This window comes from Aquarana catesbeiana, linkage group LG05 (assembly GCF_042186555.1).
Source record: "Aquarana catesbeiana isolate 2022-GZ linkage group LG05, ASM4218655v1, whole genome shotgun sequence".
Taxonomy (NCBI): Eukaryota; Metazoa; Chordata; class Amphibia; order Anura; family Ranidae; genus Aquarana; species Aquarana catesbeiana.
Window position 1 is genome coordinate 594,146,854 of NC_133328.1, and position 20,757 is coordinate 594,167,610.

The 20,757-nt window shown below is 38.6% G+C and overlaps 1 protein-coding gene across 1 annotated transcript in view; it reads right to left on the bottom strand.

Moving 5' to 3' along the window:
* The window catches only part of CSMD3 (CUB and Sushi multiple domains 3), a 1,635,173-nt gene that overhangs the window by 263,475 nt on the left and 1,350,941 nt on the right, over nt 1-20,757 (bottom strand). Inside the window, exon 46 of the mRNA XM_073632169.1 lies at nt 1,571-1,651. Coding sequence (XP_073488270.1) covers nt 1,571-1,651 — 81 coding nt within the window. The remainder of the gene's footprint in view (nt 1-1,570; nt 1,652-20,757) is intronic.

Sequence of the window (20,757 nt, forward strand, 5' to 3'; positions counted from 1 at the left end):
AAAATATTCCTGATTCCTGATGACGCATTTGATGATGCAAAATGTGTAGAGGCTGCTGGGAGATTTTCGTCACGCCTACATGTCACTTCCTTGCTAGGCGAAAGCGAGGGCTGAAGTGCAAGCTGACTGCAAGCGAAGCTTGCACTGCACGCCGGCACGGGATTCACACGGCGCCATCCCTACACCCATTACCAACGGCTGGAATAGCTTGGTGCCGGCATATGGGCACCTGGAAATGTGAGTGCAATACTTTCTTTTTAAATTGAGTACTAATAAAACAGTTTTTACATATTGCGCTATGATTGCTGTCTGTTTCTCATGAGGAGGATATGGACTATATATAACGCATTGGGGTCAGCATTATTACGGAGTATGAGGAGTGGTTATCCCATATAAATGAACCAAAGGCGCAGTTTAACCGGCATCTGGTGAGTTGCCAATCCAGGTGGTGGTATTCTTGGCACTAAAGTGGTGAAGGGGTCACGAAGAGTCACGGATACATATACTGCAGAGATCTTGACAACTATTGTACATTGCACTTTTGCACATGATTATGGACATTTAGTTTGGTTATATATGTCATGCACAAAAATATTTATATATTTATGTTAAAACTTATGTAAAGTACACCCAAATAGGGTGAGTAATTTGGGTAACATTGTATGCAGTATAAGATTTTTTGGGGGGACTTAATGATTGTGTAAGTTTGAAATATAATAGAGTGGTGTGATATAGAGTAGCGCATTCAACACATTTACATATTCTTTATTTTTTCACCCAGTGGTGTAGTTTTTTTGATTGCAGCAACTAATTTCTTATTTATCAAATAGCTTGCGCCGGCGACACACATTTGTTCATTTGTCACTTAGGGGTGTACTCACTTTTGTTGCCAGTGGTTTAGACATTAATGGCTGTGTGTTGAGTTATTTTGAGTGGACAGCAAATTTACACTTTTATACAAGCTGTACACTCACTACTTATCATTGTAGTAAAGTGTCATTTCTTCAGTGTTGTCACATGAAAAGATAGAATAAAATATTTACAAAAATGTGAGGGGTGTACTCACTTTTGTGAGATACTTTATAATAAGACCACAACTTAGCACCAAAAACTGAAGCAGACACTCTTTAGCACCAAACACTGAACTGTGCTGTGAAACTTGGGAGTTTTGGAAAACTCACTGTGATAGTATAAGAGTAGGCAGCATTCATCTGAACCAGATTTTTGTTAATTTTTGTTGCATTGTTCCCATAAGTAAGCTGTTGGTAAATTCTGACTTACTATTCCATTTATTACTATTACACACAAATTCTACTACATGCAGTCGGCTTCATTAATATGGTAATTTACATAGGGAACTTGACAGGCACTGATAGAAAGCACCAAACTGAATGTCTCAGTAGATATGTGGATATGCATGGCTTGCCATTTCTTCCCAAGGTAGAATATCAACTCAACAACATAAGCATTAGATGCACGTCTGCATTGAGTGTCCATGTGCAGCTAAACCCACTATTATTTTACATCTATACTCCACTCTATAAACCACTTCACACAGCCGCAGGTTTACCTATTTCAAACTCATCATCTTCTGCCAGAATTTCAGCATTTGGTACAGGAGCAGGTGCCTGGCATATTCTCAACTGGTAAGCTGTAAAAAATGAAAATAATGATTTTTAATATGTACTTAGGTATGCACTGAGTATTTTTGTAAGTCACTCATAAGACAAAACTCTTTGTGTAAAGAACGTATGTAGTGGAGCCATTGATTAATGTATTCTTGGTTCAGTCTGACAACAGAGTACACTGTGGCTTATACAAAATAAAATAAAACAAATACATAGAACCCTGTTGTGGAGGCTGTGGTGTACTGCATATGCAAGCTTGTACAAAAAACAGGCAACCAGTCCAAAGAGACAGTACTGTCATTAATTGGCATATTAAAAGGTAAATCTTGCTATCTAAAAACTCCATTTAATATGTCACCGTCTCCAAAATCATTAGGGCAGCTGTAACTTCTGCTGACCAAAAATAATTTAGTTTTTTATAGCTGCCAGTAGTTAAACTTTAAAGTAACATGAAAGGTTCCCTTTTCCCTTAAAACAACAAACATATTATACATACCTGTTTAATGAATAGCTGTTCTAACAGTACAGTTATCTTTTAACATTGTGACAACATTTAGTCCTCATAAAAAGGTGGCTGATCATTGATGTCGCACCATTGGTTCTGAACTCTATCACCCAATTTTAAAGTGGAATTTCAAGCTACATCTAACTAAGCTTAAAACTGCACACCCCCTTCTAACTCATATGCCCCGTACACATCGGACTTTCCACCAACAAAACCATGGATTTTTGTTCAAAGGTTATTGGCTCAGTCTTGCATACACATGCTCACACAAATGTTGGCCAACAATTACGAACGTGGCAACGCGGTGACATACAAGATGTACGACAAGCCAAGAGAAAGGAAGTTCAATAGCCAGTGCGGCTCCTTCTGCTTGATTCCGAGCATGCATGAACTTTTGTGCGACAGACTTGTGTATACACGATCGGACTTTCCGACAACAACGTTTTGTTGGCGGAAAATTTGAGAACCTGCTATCAAACATTTGTTGGTGGAAAGTCCGACAGCAAATGTTCGATGGAGCACCCACACTATGGGACATCCATTATTGGCTGTCATTCCTCTTTCCTGAAGCCGGCTCCTGGGAGTCGATCATGTGACAAGTCCGAAGCACCCTGAGAATACGTAAGTATAAGCATCTTTCTTCTACAGGGTATTTTGAATAAGAGATAAGAAGGGTGGAAGGAAGAGTCAGCAGAGCACACACCACCAGACTGACACACACAACGCTCTGGCACTGTGAACAGCCTATATGCACACTCTCTGCGGGATCTGGACCTTCAGAAATATCACCACCATAACATCTGTGTCCACATCGTGTAACACCAGCCCAGGGCACCCCGAGGCACTGCAGGTCTAGTGCAGCCCACATCTGGATGCCTCTCAATGGGTCAGGATCAGGTTAAAAGGTCACACCATCACCATCTATTGGTGTGCTGCGATGTGCAAAGACTATTGCAACAGCGAAGGAGGATTATTCCCCCAAGGCTATACCATCCATCCATTCCACTACTTATAAACATACAGACTGGACTCTGCGGAAGAGGAAAAATACACGAAACACGTCAGTAGATTACTCCATCTCACCATCCCATGAGACATGGGTTTTGCTTTATGACCTCTTAGAGGAATTTTGTGATGTTATTCAAGATACCAAATGTGAGTACTCCACCTACTTCTGTTTTATAATAGCCATACTGTAATGTAATGTTATTAAAATTACCTTTCCTTTTTAAACTGCAGCATTGTAATTTTCTGTACAAAACAAATGCAAAACGGCACCCTGAAGGCATTCAGTACACCAGTGGTGTACTGAATGCCTCTAAAAATGTAATTTCCTGCTTGGGTGAATAACTCTGACCTAAGATACAAGTTAGGTTTTAGGCATCCTCTGCAATAAAAATGTATTTTTTGGTGAGCTGCTCCCTAATGCCACATACACATGAGCGGACTTTCCGGCAGACTTGGTCCGGCAGACCGGACTCCGTCAGACAATTCGATCGTGTGTGGGCTCCAGCGGACAGACCTAGAAATAAATCATGTTTCAAATCTTTCCGACGGACTCGAGTCCGGTCAAAAAATCTGCTCGTCTGTATGCTAGTCCGATGTACTAAAACTGACGCTAGGCAGCTATTGGCTACTGGCTATCAACTTCCTTATTTTAGTCCGGTCATACGTCATCACGTATGAATTTGTCGGACTTTAGTGTGATCGTGTGTAGGCAAGTCCATTCGTTAGGAAAGTCCGTCGGAAGTCCGCCGAAAGTCCGTCGGATAGACCCTCGGACCAGTCCAGTCGAAAAGTCCGCTCGTGTGTGCGTGACATAAGGGTTAATCACTTCTAAAGGCATGCAGACACTGCAACCTTTCTCATCAGAACCCTGAAACTACATCAGCTGATTAAAATGAATTAGTGACATCTACTCAGAATCACTGTGCATAGGACATTGTCTAACAAAGAGTTACTCCTTCAGAGCAGAAACAGGTAGTAAACTGCAACAAAGTGTTAAAATCCCTGCAATGTACATTGATCAGCCAGAGGGTATAAAATGAAGAAAGCCACTGAAACACTAGACTTTTTTATGCTACACAAAGAAAATTGCTTTTATCTCAACTAAAGTGCTTATCGGTGTTGCCAACCTACCATGTTGAAATTTACTGACACGACACCCAAAATTTACAGACACCACCAGGTTTTTACTGGCATTTCTAAAAGTTACAAATTTCAGTATTTAGGCTACAAACAAGTACAATCTGCAATTAACAATGTGATTTGAGGTAGATATTAAGAAAAAAAAAAACATATTTCTTATTTTATTTTTGTTATAGTAAGTAAGTAATTTAGAGAAAGGACTGAGGAGGGCAAGAAATTAGAATGGGTGGCACACACACATGAAATTGACTCTCAAGGTGACACTGACAGCAGTGTGCAGCAGCACAGATGATGATACCTCACAGACATGTCTCTTCCTAAATGACAGTCTCTCTCCATGCCAGAAAGTCAACTTCAGCCCAAACAACACTGACAGTCTCGCTCCCTGCTTGCCTTGCTCCCATTCCACAGACCTGCACACAAGATTCCGGCCGCTCTGTTGGCTCCCTTGAACAATGACATCACACAGCACAGTCAGGCACTGCCTCAGCCAGACCTGCCTCCTGCCAGGGCTGACCCAACACACTGGAGCAGGCACTCAGATGGTCTTGGTCGGCTCTGGACTGGAAGTGCGCATGAGCATCACAGTCTTATTTTTTTCCTGGCAACCTTTTCCTGTCACTGGCATTTACTGGCAGGAGAAAGGTGCCCGTTTTTTACTGGCTGCCAGTAAAAATACTGACGGTTGGCAACACTGGTGCTTATACTTTAACACTTTGAATATTGTCACTGAGCCTTGGAGAACCTGTGTCAGATACACCAAAATCTCAGAAGAAACCTCTCACCAGTAGCCTGACTGTAACCTGTTACTTAATGTGAAATCTTCATATTGATTATATTCTTGGTGAGCTGAGAAATGTTTTGGCTTTAATAAACTTTGAATATCTAATTGGAAATTTGGACACTGTTCACATTAATTTCACAAAGCATTTTCTCCATTTGAAAAGAATCCAACTCCTATAATTTTTTGGACACCGTGACCCTTTTAAATAGAACATATGTTTTGTGCAGACACACATTTCACATCCAAGGAATGAGAGGTTGCTGAAAATTGTCTACACACTCATTAAAATGTATGAAACATCACGCCGAGCCAGCAAGTGTTTCTGAAAAGTGTCAATAAAATCAAACAAAGAAGCCATACCATAAGAAGAAAAATGTACAGCTTATGTATGAATTCGGTTAATGCACAAAGAGATACATTTATAAAGCTGTGACATTAACTTTCACCAAACATTCATTAGTGGTGAATTAAATTACATTAATTTGAAACACATGCACAAGAGAGATTCTACTGTAGTGAACATCAAAGTCAACTGCTTTATACATATGCCCCAAATGATTTTTTCAAATGATCTTTTTTACAGTTGTCCATATTTCTGGTGAAGGCAAAAATAACTGGATAAAATTTCAATGCATTCCAGTTCTCAGCCTGACATTACCAAAGGGCAGCCCATAATGTTCAGTATATGAAATGCCAGAGAGGACTGTAAGAGACTGCAGGCATATTAGTGGAAATCATGGTCAGACACCAGAGATGACCAGAGATCACTGCTATTACCATTTCACAAAAACACGTTACTACATGCTGCTGGGGTCCAAGGACCAGGTACTAAAGGGCTGCATTTTACAAATAAGCATGTTGAGCATATTTTTATCTAAAAATAATAATAATAATAATAATAATATTAATGACTGCCATATTAATCAACCTATTTAATTAACCAAATACACATAAAGTGGTAGTAAATCCACTTTTTCATCTTTTACCTACAGGTAAGCCTGTAATAAGGTTCACCTGTAGGTACTGTGAATACTCTTAAACTTGCACTGTTTAGGAGATATTCAGAGTGCATGCAGCTGGTGATGTCACATAACATACCAGACCTCAGAGCCTGTGACATCATCGCATCCCCAGTCACTCGTATAGCCGGAGGCCGTGAACCCAGAAGGAAGACCAGGTGAAGATGCAAGCCCTCTCAGTGGTGACAGTGCAACACTGGAGGGCTTTGTTTTAAGGTAAGTCTCTCATAATGTGCTAGTATGGATTATTTTTTCTTTAACTGCCGTTTACTACCGCTTTAAAACAGGTCTTTGATATATATATATATATATATATACACATACATAAATATCTAATTATCCGAAAATGAATTGATTACATAACGAATATAACAGAACAAAATTATGTATTTTGTATTATGTATTTTAAGAATGAAAATGAAACAAAACAACATTTTTCATTCTACAAAAGTCTACAAGAATCCCCAGCCCTTGTGATGAACTTGCAAAATAGGAATGCAGTATACTTCCTAATTAAATACTGATTAAATACTAATTAGGTACTAATTAGGTACTATTCTTATGAAGAAGCTGGATAAACATCAGACGGGGTAAACTGGATGCATTTGCTGCATGTTCTATATCACACAAACCAATTTACTCACCCTTAGATGTGTCTGTAATATCCCAATGATCCATTAGAATATTACACCACCACAAAAGAAAAAGTGAAAATATCTGTGCCTGATTTACCTGGATATTTTAGATAAGATAAAGTGTTTTAAAGGTACACTTATTCTAATAGTAATATTGCAGTAGACCTGGGAACACTTAGTGACAGGGTTAGGTGCTGCATCTGGTGTCTGCATGATAGTCAGATGGGTAAAAATATAAACTAACCACAACCAATTAGTGCATTGGCAGTCCATCTCTTTTTACAGTTCTCATTTTCTCCCCAAAGACTACAATAACACCACACCTGCTTATCTGCCTTGTGTGTTACATGGGTAAAGCTAGACATGCACCAGTTGAATCTGATTCAAAAAATGTATTTTTTGGCACTTTCAATTTTCTAAAGGTAGTAGCAAGTTCATAGCGATGAGAACATTTATAGAAGCAGGATAGAATATTTTCAATTCTAACTGGGGATGAGGTTTTCATTGGTTTAATACATCCGGGATTCCATTCAAATAGCAGGTCTGTATGAAATTTTAAGGGGGTTAGTATGGATTGAATCGATTCGGTGATGACAAGAAAAAATGTTTGGACAAACTATTTTTCAGAATTTTTGTACAAGCATTCAAACATAAATGAACCATGTATGGCAAGCTTCAATCTGTCCTTCGGTAACTTAAAAGGCATGTTTAACCATATTTTGGATAAAGTAGACAAGAAGCTACATAAATTGGCCTTCCTCTTTGTTCTAGAGACCATTATCAGGCAGAAAGTAGCATGAAATCCAAAATGTTACAGTTGTAGTCACAACAGGGTAGACCTTCTATCAAGGACACCTGTTCCTGTGACAACTGTGTAAGTATTTTTCCTCAATTTTTAGATTTTCACCTACTTTCTATATTGCCTATGGGAAAGAAAGCAGGAAAAGGTAAAACACTCCAATGGGACGCAGGCAGCAAAAAAATAAACTGTCTGGGGTTTAAAAACCTTCCCCACACTATCCAAAGACCTAACAAATTATGGGCTACACACTCAGGAGTTGATTTACTAAAGGTTAATTTTTAAATTTGCCTTGCACCTGATTGGGCACTCTGTACAAAGTGATACTTTATCACACAAAAATAGTGCAACTGCACTTGCAAAGCACACAGTCGATTTGTCTTTAGTAAATCAACCATGCAGTTTTTTATTTTATTTTTCCTCTCTTCTCACCAATTTTCATTTTTAAAATGCAAGATTTCCGCTATGCCACACATGTGGCCAAAAATGTTGCCTTTGTGTATGCTATCCATAGGTATATGCAAATCATGTGTAATGATAAATCTGGCCTTGCCCTGCAACGATCCAACAAAAAATCCAGAAATGTACTTCTTTAAATAATAATTGTACTTTCAGGGAAAGTACAGTTATCCTTTTGGCCTAACCATCCTCCACCTCACAGACATACTGCATATATCTGCTTTGGAACTTCAAGCTCCACAGGAATCTTTAGCGCCTCCAGATGAAACCTTCTTCCCCTATCCATGCCTGCACAGTCAAACCCGAAAGACTCTTGCGGCCACCTCCTGATACACGAGATGGTTGAGAGAATAGAAATCTGTGGGATCTATGTATACAACATTTGCTAGATAAATGTTACAAGCATTGGTTTGGATGAGGCACAATTTCATTGGCCACAGTTACATTAGTGGTAGACATTGATCCAATGGAGATAAGAAGAAAGGAAATAGAATAAAATACTGTCTACAGCATAATTTTGAGTGGTAAGAAATCTCTATCAGACTTCCTAGTTCCACCCCAATATTGTTGGTTATTACAGACATACAGTATTTTCCTTAACGTACTGTAGAATAATCATCACAAAAAGTCCATCTGAGAGTAGCAGCACTTGTTGAGAAAAAGGAAACTGCAACATGCAAATCTCATAGTCTTCATGAGTTATAAGTAACCACCAGGTAATTCAACCCACCAGCCCTCACACAACAAATAAATATCAGTTTGCTGATATTTTGCCCTTTAGGTTCTATAGTAATCAAAGTATGATTTCCCTGCGGTTTTGTTCTTTACTGTATTATATGAACTCATGTCTTAACAGTATTTGAAGAACGTGCCAATAAATGTCAGTGGAACTGATTGATTGTTTTTGACTAACTGTCACTCTAAATCTATTCCGTTCCTGTTAGTTAAACTCTGTTTGAGTTGTAAGGGCAGAGATTGAAATTAATGTTAGATAGAAATGTCAGGGTCAGTTTTTTTTATTGTTTTGGAGATTGGAATTTTTTACATGAAAGTACCATTTACCTATGCACAGCGGGTGGGCCTCTTGGTATGACATTGTTCTACAAAATACGGTTATCATAATAAGCTGAAGGTAGAGAACTTTACTCATTTAAAAAAAAAAATTATTAATTATATAGGAGTGGGTAACGTCCAAATAGTGTATTTATTAACCACTTCAGCTCTTTTATAGGAATAAGCTCAAGGTTCTGTTGTAACTTGTGTTCCAAATTTTGAAACTTTGGTTGTGTGAGTGTTCGTCCAAACACATGACTTTTAGCCTGTCTGACAGGAGCTGAGCATCATATACAGTTGTGTGAAAAAGTATTCGCTTCCTTTCTGATTTTTTTTTTTTGCATATTTGTCACATTTAAATGACTCAGATCTTCAGACAAATGTTATTGTTACACAAAGATAACCCGAGTAAGTACAAAGTGCAGTTTCTAAATAGTTTCATTTATTAAGGCAAAAAAGCTGTCCAAACCTGCCTGGCGTTATGTGAAAAAGTAAATGCCCCCTAAACCTAATAACTGGTTGTGTCACCCTTGGTGGCAACAACTGCAATCAAGCATTTGCGATAACTGGCAATGAGTCTTTCACATTGCTGTGGAGCAATTTTGGCCCACTCTTCTTTGCAGAATTGTTTTAATTCAGCCACATTGGAGGTTTTTCCAGCATGAACGGCCTGTGTAAGGTCATGATACAGCATCTCAATTGGATTTAAGTCCGGGCTTTGAATAGGCCACTCCAAAACCTACATTTTGCTTTGTTTGAACCATTTGGAGGTGGACTTGCTGTTGTGTTTAGGATCAATGTCCTGCTGCATACCCAAGTGCACTTAAGCGTGAGGTCACAAACTGCTGGCCCAGACATTCTCCTTTAAAAGTTTCTGGTAGAGCTCAGAATTCATGGTTCCATCAATTATGGTAGGTCATCCAGGTCCTGAAGCTGAAAAAGCGGCCCCAGACCATCACGCTACCACCACCATGTCTGACTGTTGGTATGATGTTCTTGTTATGAAATACTGTATTAAGTTTATGCCAGATGTAACAGGACGCACACCTTCCAAAAAGTAAAATTTTGGTCTCATCAGTCCACAGAATATATAGAGGTACTCTTGATGAAAGCAAGGATTGGCCTTGCTGTAAAAAATTGCAATGATATGCACCTGTCAAACAGGTGCTGAAAAATTGGTCTTTGGGTGTTAATTGTGCCCATGAAACCTATACCAAAAACATTCTTTCAGATGAAATAATTGATCACCCTCAAAGCTAGGCAGCCTTGAAGTCCTGCAGAGATTTCAAATCCCAAAAATACTTAATCAGTGACATCGGCATCAGAGGTTTCATAGCTGGTAATCCAGGACTGATTCATTTTTATAAAAGTCAAACAGGCCACGTAGTCTGTGGACAGTCACGTTCTATGATCAGTAATGAAACCTTCTGCAGCACTGAATGCCCATTCTGAAAGCACGCTGTAAGAAGTGCAGCCCAACAACTCATACTAGCATACTGGGAAAGTTCTGGCCAGTGGTCTATTCTCATGACCCAATAAGTCAGTGGATCGTCAGCTGGAAAGCTCTCCATCCCTGTTTTGGCCCCAAGGTAATCGTTCACCATGTGATGCAGATGCTGCCGATGGGATGTGGAAGCTAACAGCCCTGGGTGGCGAGGACTAAAAAAATTCCAAAATGCTTCACTTAAGCGGAAGCCTTCTCCAACACTCCTCTCTTTATCAACAGAAGACTTAAAACTAAGTTTTCTATGACACTGTAACCTACTGGAGTCAGGAAAAATGTTCAATAAAATCCTCTTTAATGTGTCCTCAAGAGATTTTTTTCTTCTGGACTCTCTGTGGGGACGGGATGAGTTCTGAGACTTTCCCTTTATAACGGTGGTCAAGGAGGGTTGCTAACCAGTAATCATCTTTTTCCTTTGTGCCACATATTCTTGGGTCCTTTCGCAGGCTTTGAAGCATGAGGTTGCACATGCACTTCAAATCTGCCGAGGCTTGAGAAGTGGACTCCTTGGGGTCACGCAGGATGACAGCATCTGGAACTTCCTCCTCCCAGCCACGTACTACTCCCAAGGGTCCTGGGGTTGGAAAGACATCGCTTACAGATTGACGCATGTCTTCCTCTTCTTCGAAGCCTATGAAAGTGCCAGAATCCTCCTCCTCCCCTCTCTCCTCCTGTGTGTTCTGTGACATAGAAATGATGGAGTCTGGTTGAAGTGGGCCTTGAGAGGAAAGGAAGTCCTCCTCTTCCTCCTGCTGCTCTCCCTCCAGTGCCCTGTCCATAATGCCACGCAGATTCTGCTCTAGCAGGAACACAACAAGGATTGTGTCACTGATGCATGTGCTGTCACTGCTCACCATCCTTGTACAAAAAGTGAATTTGACAAACAGCTACACAAGTATTGAACAAATTTAATATATGAAAAAAATTGTAACAACTATCTTTTTATTATCTGCTTTCAGAAAATATATAATGCTCTGGAGAGTTTACAAAATCTTATAGCCAAAAATACAGATATTTACATGTGAGCAAAAAATTGTAAACATTTCTAGTGCCAAACTGGATAAAGAGTCAAACTTGTTGAAGAAAATTTGTATACTCTGGGGCAACGGATCTACAAGATAGATATTGTAGATAGATAGATAGAAAGAAACAGAAACATTTAATAAAAAATTAAAGATGCAAATATTTCCTCTGACCAATATTAGTATCATTCCATATGATGGAATGTACTGTACCATGTGGTTTTAATGTCACCACAATTTCCAAACATTTTATTTTCTGCACATAATTTGAAAAACATTCTCATTAACCGTGCCTACACATACATGAGTAATAACTTGCAATTAAAAGCAACAGATGGTACATAGAACAAAGGTTAGCACACTGCATTTGTGAGAAACAATATTTAGTAAATGAATTTCTATTGTATCCATGTTTTTTAACCAAGTTATTAACTCAGGTCTCTTCTAAATGTTTCACAATCAAAAAAATAATGTATAAGCTCACATAGTAATGCATAATAGGGACAAACAATAATAAAGTTACATTAATCCATGTATTGTATTGTATTGATACTGTAAAGAAAAAATAAATAAATAGACGGTCGATATAAATGTTAGACCTGTACCGTAGTGATTTCAAGAGAGAAATGTCCATCAAGGACCATCAGGGGCTCAGAAAAATTAACACCGCTGGAATTGATAGTTTTAAAGGAGAAGTCCAGCCTGAGCTTTTTAGGCTGGGCTTCTCCTAAAGGTCACATCAGTGCAATTCTATTTTGCACTCCTGTGACCCGTTTTCAGCAGCGAGTGCTCTGAAGTTCACTCTCTCTCCGCTGACGTCACTGCCATCAGTCGAGGCAGCACATCATCCTGACTTCCCAAGTCTGAATCCGACAGCTGCCTTGTTTGATGCCAGTCTCAGTGGCCACTCCCCACCCCTCCACAGCTCAGCGTGGAGAATCAGAGCAGGAGAGATGCTAACTGACAGCGTTACTCTGCTCGGGGAGGAGTGAGAATCGAACCATTGGCAGTGTTCGGTGGCTTGGTTCTCAGTGCAGAGACGGCGGGGGACAGCTGCAGCATCAGTCTGATGGTGCATCCACCTAGGTAAGTATGATTAGCAGAAAAAAACAAAAACGTACTTTTCTTTTAAGAAGGAAAGATACTGTTATAGGGGTCACCCCTTTGTCTTCAACAACTAAACCCCACATTAATCCCCAAATTATTCTGCACCAACCCAAGGAATTAATAAATATAACTCTTTTTTTAGACTCTCTTAAAACTCTTAGATCTCCTGTCTAAGGTTTATCTACAGGCCCCTCCAAGCTGACCACTGTCACAAGAACATTATTCCAGCAGATTACAAAAACCTGCCCCAATCACCATTGTTCTCCCTGAGAAAATCATCATTTATCCCTTCCCTCTTGTTCTGTATCAGGTAAAATGGTCCTGTTCATTGACCAGCCAGCCAGTCCTGCTGCCTCTGGGTTGTTGGGTTGAGCATATATGTTCATCTGCCTTTATGGGTCTGTGAGTTTCCTTATAAAGTAGGATGGTGTAATAATCAAAAATAAAATGTATTGCCCTGTATACAGTGTGTTTTCATGGCATATTTTCATTGACCTGGAATGCAATGTTAATAATGTATATTCATAACCACCAATCTGAGCTTAGAGAAGTTTTTCTGTAGGCGATACAGTGCTTCCTATTATTCTCTTCTCACAGATGAGAGTGTCATATCACCAGCTTTGAAATATCTTAATCTTTCAGGGTGGCTGCATTTCATATGGTACGTTTTATACTGCATTACCTTTATACTACCATTTACTTGGAGAACTATTTATGAATAGCAGCCATTGCTCTTTTCCATTAAGCTCTGGGACTAAGAAAGAGTTTAATGCTGGCTCAAGAATGCTGACCTGTCACTGAGCAATGACAGCTCGGCTGTCCATTTGTCTTACTAATCACTTAGGATCTCACTGTGACAGAACAAAGGTCCTTGACAATTATGTAACAAATGAGAAGTTGGAATGTGTAAGAAAAAGGTTATCGGCTGTTTAATTGAAACAGCGAAACAATACAATTTGTTATATAATGCAGTTTAGAGATCAGCATTGCTTGTAACTAATTACTTATGACTTAATTAAGAGTCTCCACTAATGATGCATTTCTATAAAAAATACTGCTTGCTTACCAGCAAAACTCTATGAGCATTAGTATAAACTATGTATATGTACAGTACAGTACAGCAGACCAAGAAAGTCTGTTTTGTATTTTCTAATGGTGGAAATAAGGAGTGCTGAACTTTGGTGCAATGTAATTTGTAATAGGTATATGGAGTTTGGTAGTTACTCCTCTAGTCCCAGGAACCCTTTTGGCCAGTGGAATCTTGAAAGACTATTATAACTTAAAAGCACCACTCTATTGGTAAAAGTCTAGAACATGTTTTATTTGCTTTCAATGAGGAAAGCTAATGTGTTTTTCGGGGATGCAAGCACCCCCCTCCCCTTCACCAGGGCTCATGCTGAAAATTTGAGTTGAACCAGGCAACACAACAGTCTTCAGGAACTTTTTCTTTTCATTAATTTCTCAACCCATTCCAGCCCCTAACTCTCTATTTCTCTTTAATAAAGAGGGACCCATGAAAAGTGTTGTCTCAGCTAGTTTAATTCTAATAAAATGATTCTGGACCAGTGGAGTGATGATTGTATCATCAAATCTCCTTTCATATTTTGCATTTAGAACATGGTTGAACTCTTCTTTACCAATGATCACAGGTGCCTAAATGACTAGACAAAGTTTAGGTCCTTAAAGCATCTTGAAATAGTCAGGAAAACTGAGCATGAAAAGAAGAAGAAAAAAGAGACCAAGTAAGAGGGAGAATTAGAGCGGGTCAGCCAGGGACCCAATAAGTAACCAATAGATACTGGATCCACAGATTCCATGTATTATCAAACTTCTTAGTATTATTATGAAGGATACAGGTGAATCTATCATTGACCATGGTACAGTTAAGCTTGGGAAAGTAGGACTTTAAATCAGGCTTGTCATTAAAAATGATGATAAATGAGATGTATATCATATATCATTAAAGAAAAAAAAAAATATATATATATATACCTCATGTATCATATTTTTCAATGACAAGCCTCATTTAAAGTCCCACTTTCCCTTCCTTTTACTGCATTATCTATAAAAATGATATATTAGGCATGGAGGTCTGCCATTAATGGTTGTGCCAGGTCACATTTTTTTTACTTATTCTTTACATCAAGGGTAGGCAACCTCGGCCCACCAGCTGTTTTAAAATTACAAGTCCCATGAGACATTGCAAGACCCTAACAATCACAGGTATGAGTCCTAGAGGCAGAGGCATGATGGGATTTGTAGTTTCACCACAGCTGGAGGGCCGAGGTTGCCTACCCCTGCTTTACATAGTCAAGAGGAACCACTGACTACTTCCAATATTTAGCAATTGTAACTTGAGCTGCCAGAAACATGGGATTAGTTTCACAGATTTTATGGGGACCTTATCAGGTAGTTTTTGAAAGAGGACCGACTCCAGGGATCTACAAATACTTACTCATGTCACTGAATAAATTAAATTAAACATCCAATCAAAAGTCTAGTCACCACAGGGCATTGTCACCAGACATGATGCATAGTTCCCAAAACAAGTGGGCAATACGGATGAGTGCATTTTTGCAACCTGGGTAGGGACTAAGTACTATCATAAAAGTGTTTTATAATTAGCTTCTATCAATTTTATATTAATAGATACTTTCGACAAAGCTTAAACAATGTCTTGCCATTCAGACAATTCAAAAGTAAGATTCAGGTCCTTTTTCATAAAGGGATACTAGCCATTCGGGTCAGTGAGGGAAGCATATACCCCAGGCACTTGTCCCCTCAGGATGCCCCTTGCTCGGCAGGATAATTAAAAAATCATGAGCTTGAGGGGCCTGTCTAACAAATTAAGTTTAGATCTTATAAAAGATATAATTTGAATATATCTAAATATATCACTAGAGGGCATCTGCAATTTGTCTTAAAAATGTTGTAATGAATATGGTTGGTCTCCGTTGAGTCTCCAATCCTTAATAACCTCGTATTAATCCATGACTGAAATGATTTAGGTACAATACAGGCTAACGGTGTATGTGGTGATGACAAGGGTTTATGATAGCGTGCCCTATCCCGGATAGACAAAAAGTGGAATAAGGTGGGACAAAAGATAGAAGGGCATTAACGGCTAGGAAGCCACAGCTAGGATCCAATGGCGAAAGGGACAGGAGGAAAGAGCTTCAATAGGAACCCAAATAGGTGTAAATCCTTTAGCAGTAGTATAGGAAAGTTGAACTATTTGAGCAGCCTGAAAAAAAGCTTGTGGATTAGGAATACCAAGCCCACCTCATGGTTTCATGACATATCATTTCAGTCTATTGATCCTGGGCCTCCTGCTACCCTAAATGAAGTGAAGAACCTCAGATTGTAAACACTTTAAATCCCCCCCCCCCACTCGAACTGCTATTGACAAAGATCTAAAGTAGTAGATTATCCTGGGCAAGAATGTAATTTTAATAGAGTTGATTCTGCCAAACCAAGGTAAGGAATAATTAGCCAAGGGATACAGATCTTCTTGAAGCCATCTGAATAGTGGAGGATAATTAGTCGATAAAGGGTCTAGAAGATGTTAGTTGGATTCCTAAATATGGGAGAGAGCATTACACCCATTGGAAATTATTAGTATCCTGAAGGCTCAGTACTGTTGGGGGGGGGGGGGGTAAGGAAACATTATAAGCTGTTGTTTTTTGGGAGTTTAGGGAATGCCCAGAGATTTCAGAAAATTGGCACAATAAAAATAGTAAATTGGGTATAGTGACTTGAGGATCAGTGATAATAGAACATCAGAAGCAAACAGAGCGCATTTATGCTTCTGTTGTCCGTAACTGATGCCATGAATGTCGGGGTGGGAGCATATCCCTACAGCTAGAGGTAAATTTGCTAACACAAAAAAGTAAGGGGGAAAGTGGGCAGCCCTGTCTTGCTTTGTATAAAAACTTGAGCTAAGAGTGTGTTATAATGTATAAAGTTTTTAGTAAAGAGATGAACGTGAAACCAAACGTAAAGGGCTACAAAGTGGTAAATAGATATTCCCAAGTTTAACTATTGAAGGCCTTGTGGAGGTCAAGCGAGAGAAGTAAAAGGTCCCTAGATGAGGGAGCATCCCAATTAGTATTTACTGCTGAGATCAATGCTATAGACCGAGGAATCTGATCCAATATTTGGAGTCCCTTTATAAAGCTTGACTGATCTTTTTGAATATAATGTTCCAAAAAGTAATAAGACACAGAGCAAAAGGTTTTGTAAGAATCTTTAAATCACAGTTAATCAATGAGATAGGACAATAGTTAAAGACATCAGTAGAGTCTTTTTTTTAGGTTTTGCAATGACACTAATGTACGCCTTATTCTCGTCCATAGAGACCATACCCCATCCCGTACAGAATTAAAACAAAGAGCCATATATGGGCCAAGATGTCCAGAAATGGTTTTGTAATAATTATTAGAGAGGCCGCCAAGGTCTGGGGACTTATGTAAAGATAGCTTCTTAAAAGTCTTTTGGATTTCCTCACAAGTAATGGGTTGTTCCATAAGCTCTTTATGGGTGTCCTTAAGACTGTTTGACCACTCTGTTATTTATATTGATATATTATTTTGACCACATAACTGATTAATTAAGTTGATTTTTGTACTAATATTGACCCATTCTTCACCCCACAGTTTGCCACTATATGTTGGCATTGTTTATACAAATATTTTATACACTGATTACTAGAACTATGTTTTAAAATCTTTATACAATCTTCAGCAGATCTTGACAGCCTACCAGCCTTATATTGTAAACCCACAACAGGTGCTTCCAAGCTATCAGAAACCAACCGAAACCTAACTTTAGAGACTTTGTTTTGGCCTTTGAGGATCTCTAAGAATGAATTACTTCACAATGCAAGCAACTAGAGAGATCAGCTTGCTTTTTAGTAATATGTAAATGTTTTATTGTACATTGTCTGATCACAGGTGCACTTTTACTACTATGATTAGAGAACCTTCAGATCATGTATTACTATGGTTCAATGGTTCAAGATCAAACAAAGAGAAACTGTAAATTTACATGACTTGAGATTTATCTTATTGGTTCTTACTCTAGGCTTACTTATCATTATGCATAATAGACCCAAAAGTTCTATTGAGTTAAACCCCAAAAACCTAGTGTAGACTTTTTTTGTAGTTTTGATGTACACAACAGTTGGAAACCCTACTAGTTTTTTATTGCTTTCTCCCTCTCTATTTGCCCACTGGGACCAAAAGTAGTGGCAATTCAAAACGTTTACTGTTTTCAACAGAAGAGAAAGTGAGGAGGAATCATCCAATGAGGAATGTGTGTCAGTAACAACTGTCTGCAATGTTATTTCTCCTAATTTTGGAGACAGTTTCACTTACTTCCTGATTAAAATAGCGGGAAAGTAGAGGGGCATCTCCCCAATAGAACACAGACATAAAAAAGAACACAGGACAGATTTCAAACCTCTATCAAATCTAAAAAATAATTTTGAGCCAGATACACTTTACATTTAGAAAATCCAATGCAGAGCTACCTGTACTGTAGCATGAGAATATTATCTCATTGTGCCCCTTTTAAAGAGCTCAAGATACATTTTGGACACCTCCTGGAACCCAGCTTCTCCCTGCTTCTCTTTTGACAGTAAATTGCTACTGTCATCAATTCAACAGTGCACATGAGGGACTATGTTTGAAAAGTTTGCTGAATGAATGTGATACGTATTCGCACAGCTCCAGAAAAACTTGCCATATTCTGTGTTATATAGCTATCTGGTATGATTGAAGTGTCATTTAGTAGCCACAACACAATATTTGATACACTATATAATCGCCCTCACCAATAGTGTGATCAAATAGCAGCGCTGAATACCTAAAACATACCCTAATTCAAAAAAATTGTATATACAGTGATTGCTCAATGTGATAACTAAAAGTGATAATATTATGTGTCCATAATAAAGAACCAAACAGTGTTTCTAATGAACACTCCTCATGCAATTAATTGGTGTATAACAGCAAAAAATCAAATAAATCAATAAAAAAGTCCAAACATAAATAGTGACATAGTGAATTAATAGTGACAATATCAAAATTATAATCTTCAATGATGATATCTTCCACCACACCGCTGTGAATGTGATTCCACTCCCCTTCAGCGAGCAAACTCACCAGCTTTTTTTTGCCTTACACTCTCGTGTTTGGCTTGTAGGCTTTTCCCACACAGTGGGGGTAAAGTGATCACCTCCAATCAATATCCGTATGGTAAACCGCAGTATATAAGCAAATGCTCTCACATCTGAGAGTATGTGTAGGTCAGTGAGTCCCAGCAGCAAGCACCAGCAGTGTGTTGCTGCTGGGACTCACTGACCTACACATACTCTCAGATGTGAGAGCATTTGCTTATACACTGCGGTTTACCATACGGATATTGATTGGAGGTGATCACTTTACCCCCACTGTGTGGGAAAAGCCTACAAGCCAAACACGAGAGTGTAAGGCAAAAAAAAGCTGGTGAGTTTGCTCGCTGAAGGGGAGTGGAATCACATTCACAGCGGTGTGGTGGAAGATATCATCATTGAAGATTATAATTTTGATATTGTCACTATTAATTCACTATGTCACTATTTATGTTTGGACTTTTTTATTGATTTATTTGATTTTTTGCTGTTATACACCAATTAATTGCATGAGGAGTGTTCATTAGAAACACTGTTTGGTTCTTTATTATGGACACATAATATTATCACTTTTAGTTATCACATTGAGCAATCACTGTATATACAATTTTTTTGAATTAGGGTATGTTTTAGGTATTCAGCGCTGCTATTTGATCACACTATTGGTGAGGGCGATTATATAGTGTATCATTTATTTTATATCACATGAGTTTTTGATTTTAAGCAGCTGCTCAGAGGGAGGGGCTCACCCCATAAGCGCAGTGTTTGGCACACAGAAAGGGGCGTATCATCTGTGTACCATATCAGCAAGATATTACAACACAATATTTGTTTTGAATACCTCAATCTGGAAAAAAAGAAATGTTGGTCACTAGGTGGTGCTTTGATAATACAGATAGTTATATAACATAAAATATGGCAAGTTTGTCATGATTGTTCAGCAAATTTAGGAGAGGCACCTAAAGTGACAGTAGAATTTGGGACTGGGTGGCTCCAGACTTGTAAGCCAAGAGTATCCAGACTTGTAAGCCAAGAGTATCCAGAAATAGACACATATTAAAATGATACTGCATTCTGAGATTTTAAAACAGTTAGAAATAATTAGCTATAACATTACGTGTAGCTGCTTGATGTTCCAAAATAAATGTTTTGTAATTACTACCTTGAAGAACAACTTAAAACAACAAGAACATCAACTATGTCATGAGTCTATAGCAACAATGAAACCGCTATACAAGTGCATAGTACAATAATCTTTTGTATGTTGCCTAGGTATACAACATAAAGTGCCTAAAAGTCTGCTCAGATTTATTAAAATAAGAGTGTCCTTGTGGACATTCCACCCTGCCACTACACCAACATTCATCTGCCTAAATGATGGTCTCAGAAGGCAAAATAAGGTAGGCTGTTTTTTTATTTATTAATGTTGAGGTCAAATAGACATTTACTACTGATTTTTCTAAAATAACATGGGCAAATCTATATTACTGAATTAAAGCCAGCCATACATGGATTGAAATGTATCTGATTCAGCAGGGATCATCCTGCTGGGAATTTTTATAGCCAGCGGCGCTGATCAGTGTATTCTGGTGGGGAGGAAGTCCCCACACTGTCAGAACACAATAACACAGTGGGAGCAATTCCCACATCCACCTTGAACGTGTGAATGGGAGAATTGGGTCATTTTTTTACTAAGGTGTGGATTGTTTAAGTCTTGCCCTCTGACTCTGGGATTGATTTACCAATGGCATATAGACTGTGCACTTTGGAAGTGCAGTTGCTCCAGAGCTTAGTAAATGGAGTAAAGCTTTCACTTTACAAAGAATACCCAATTGCATGCAAGGAAAATAAAAAAACAAATTTCTGCTTGCATGATTGGATGGTGGAAGTCGGCAGAGCATTCCCTCATTTATCAAGCTCTT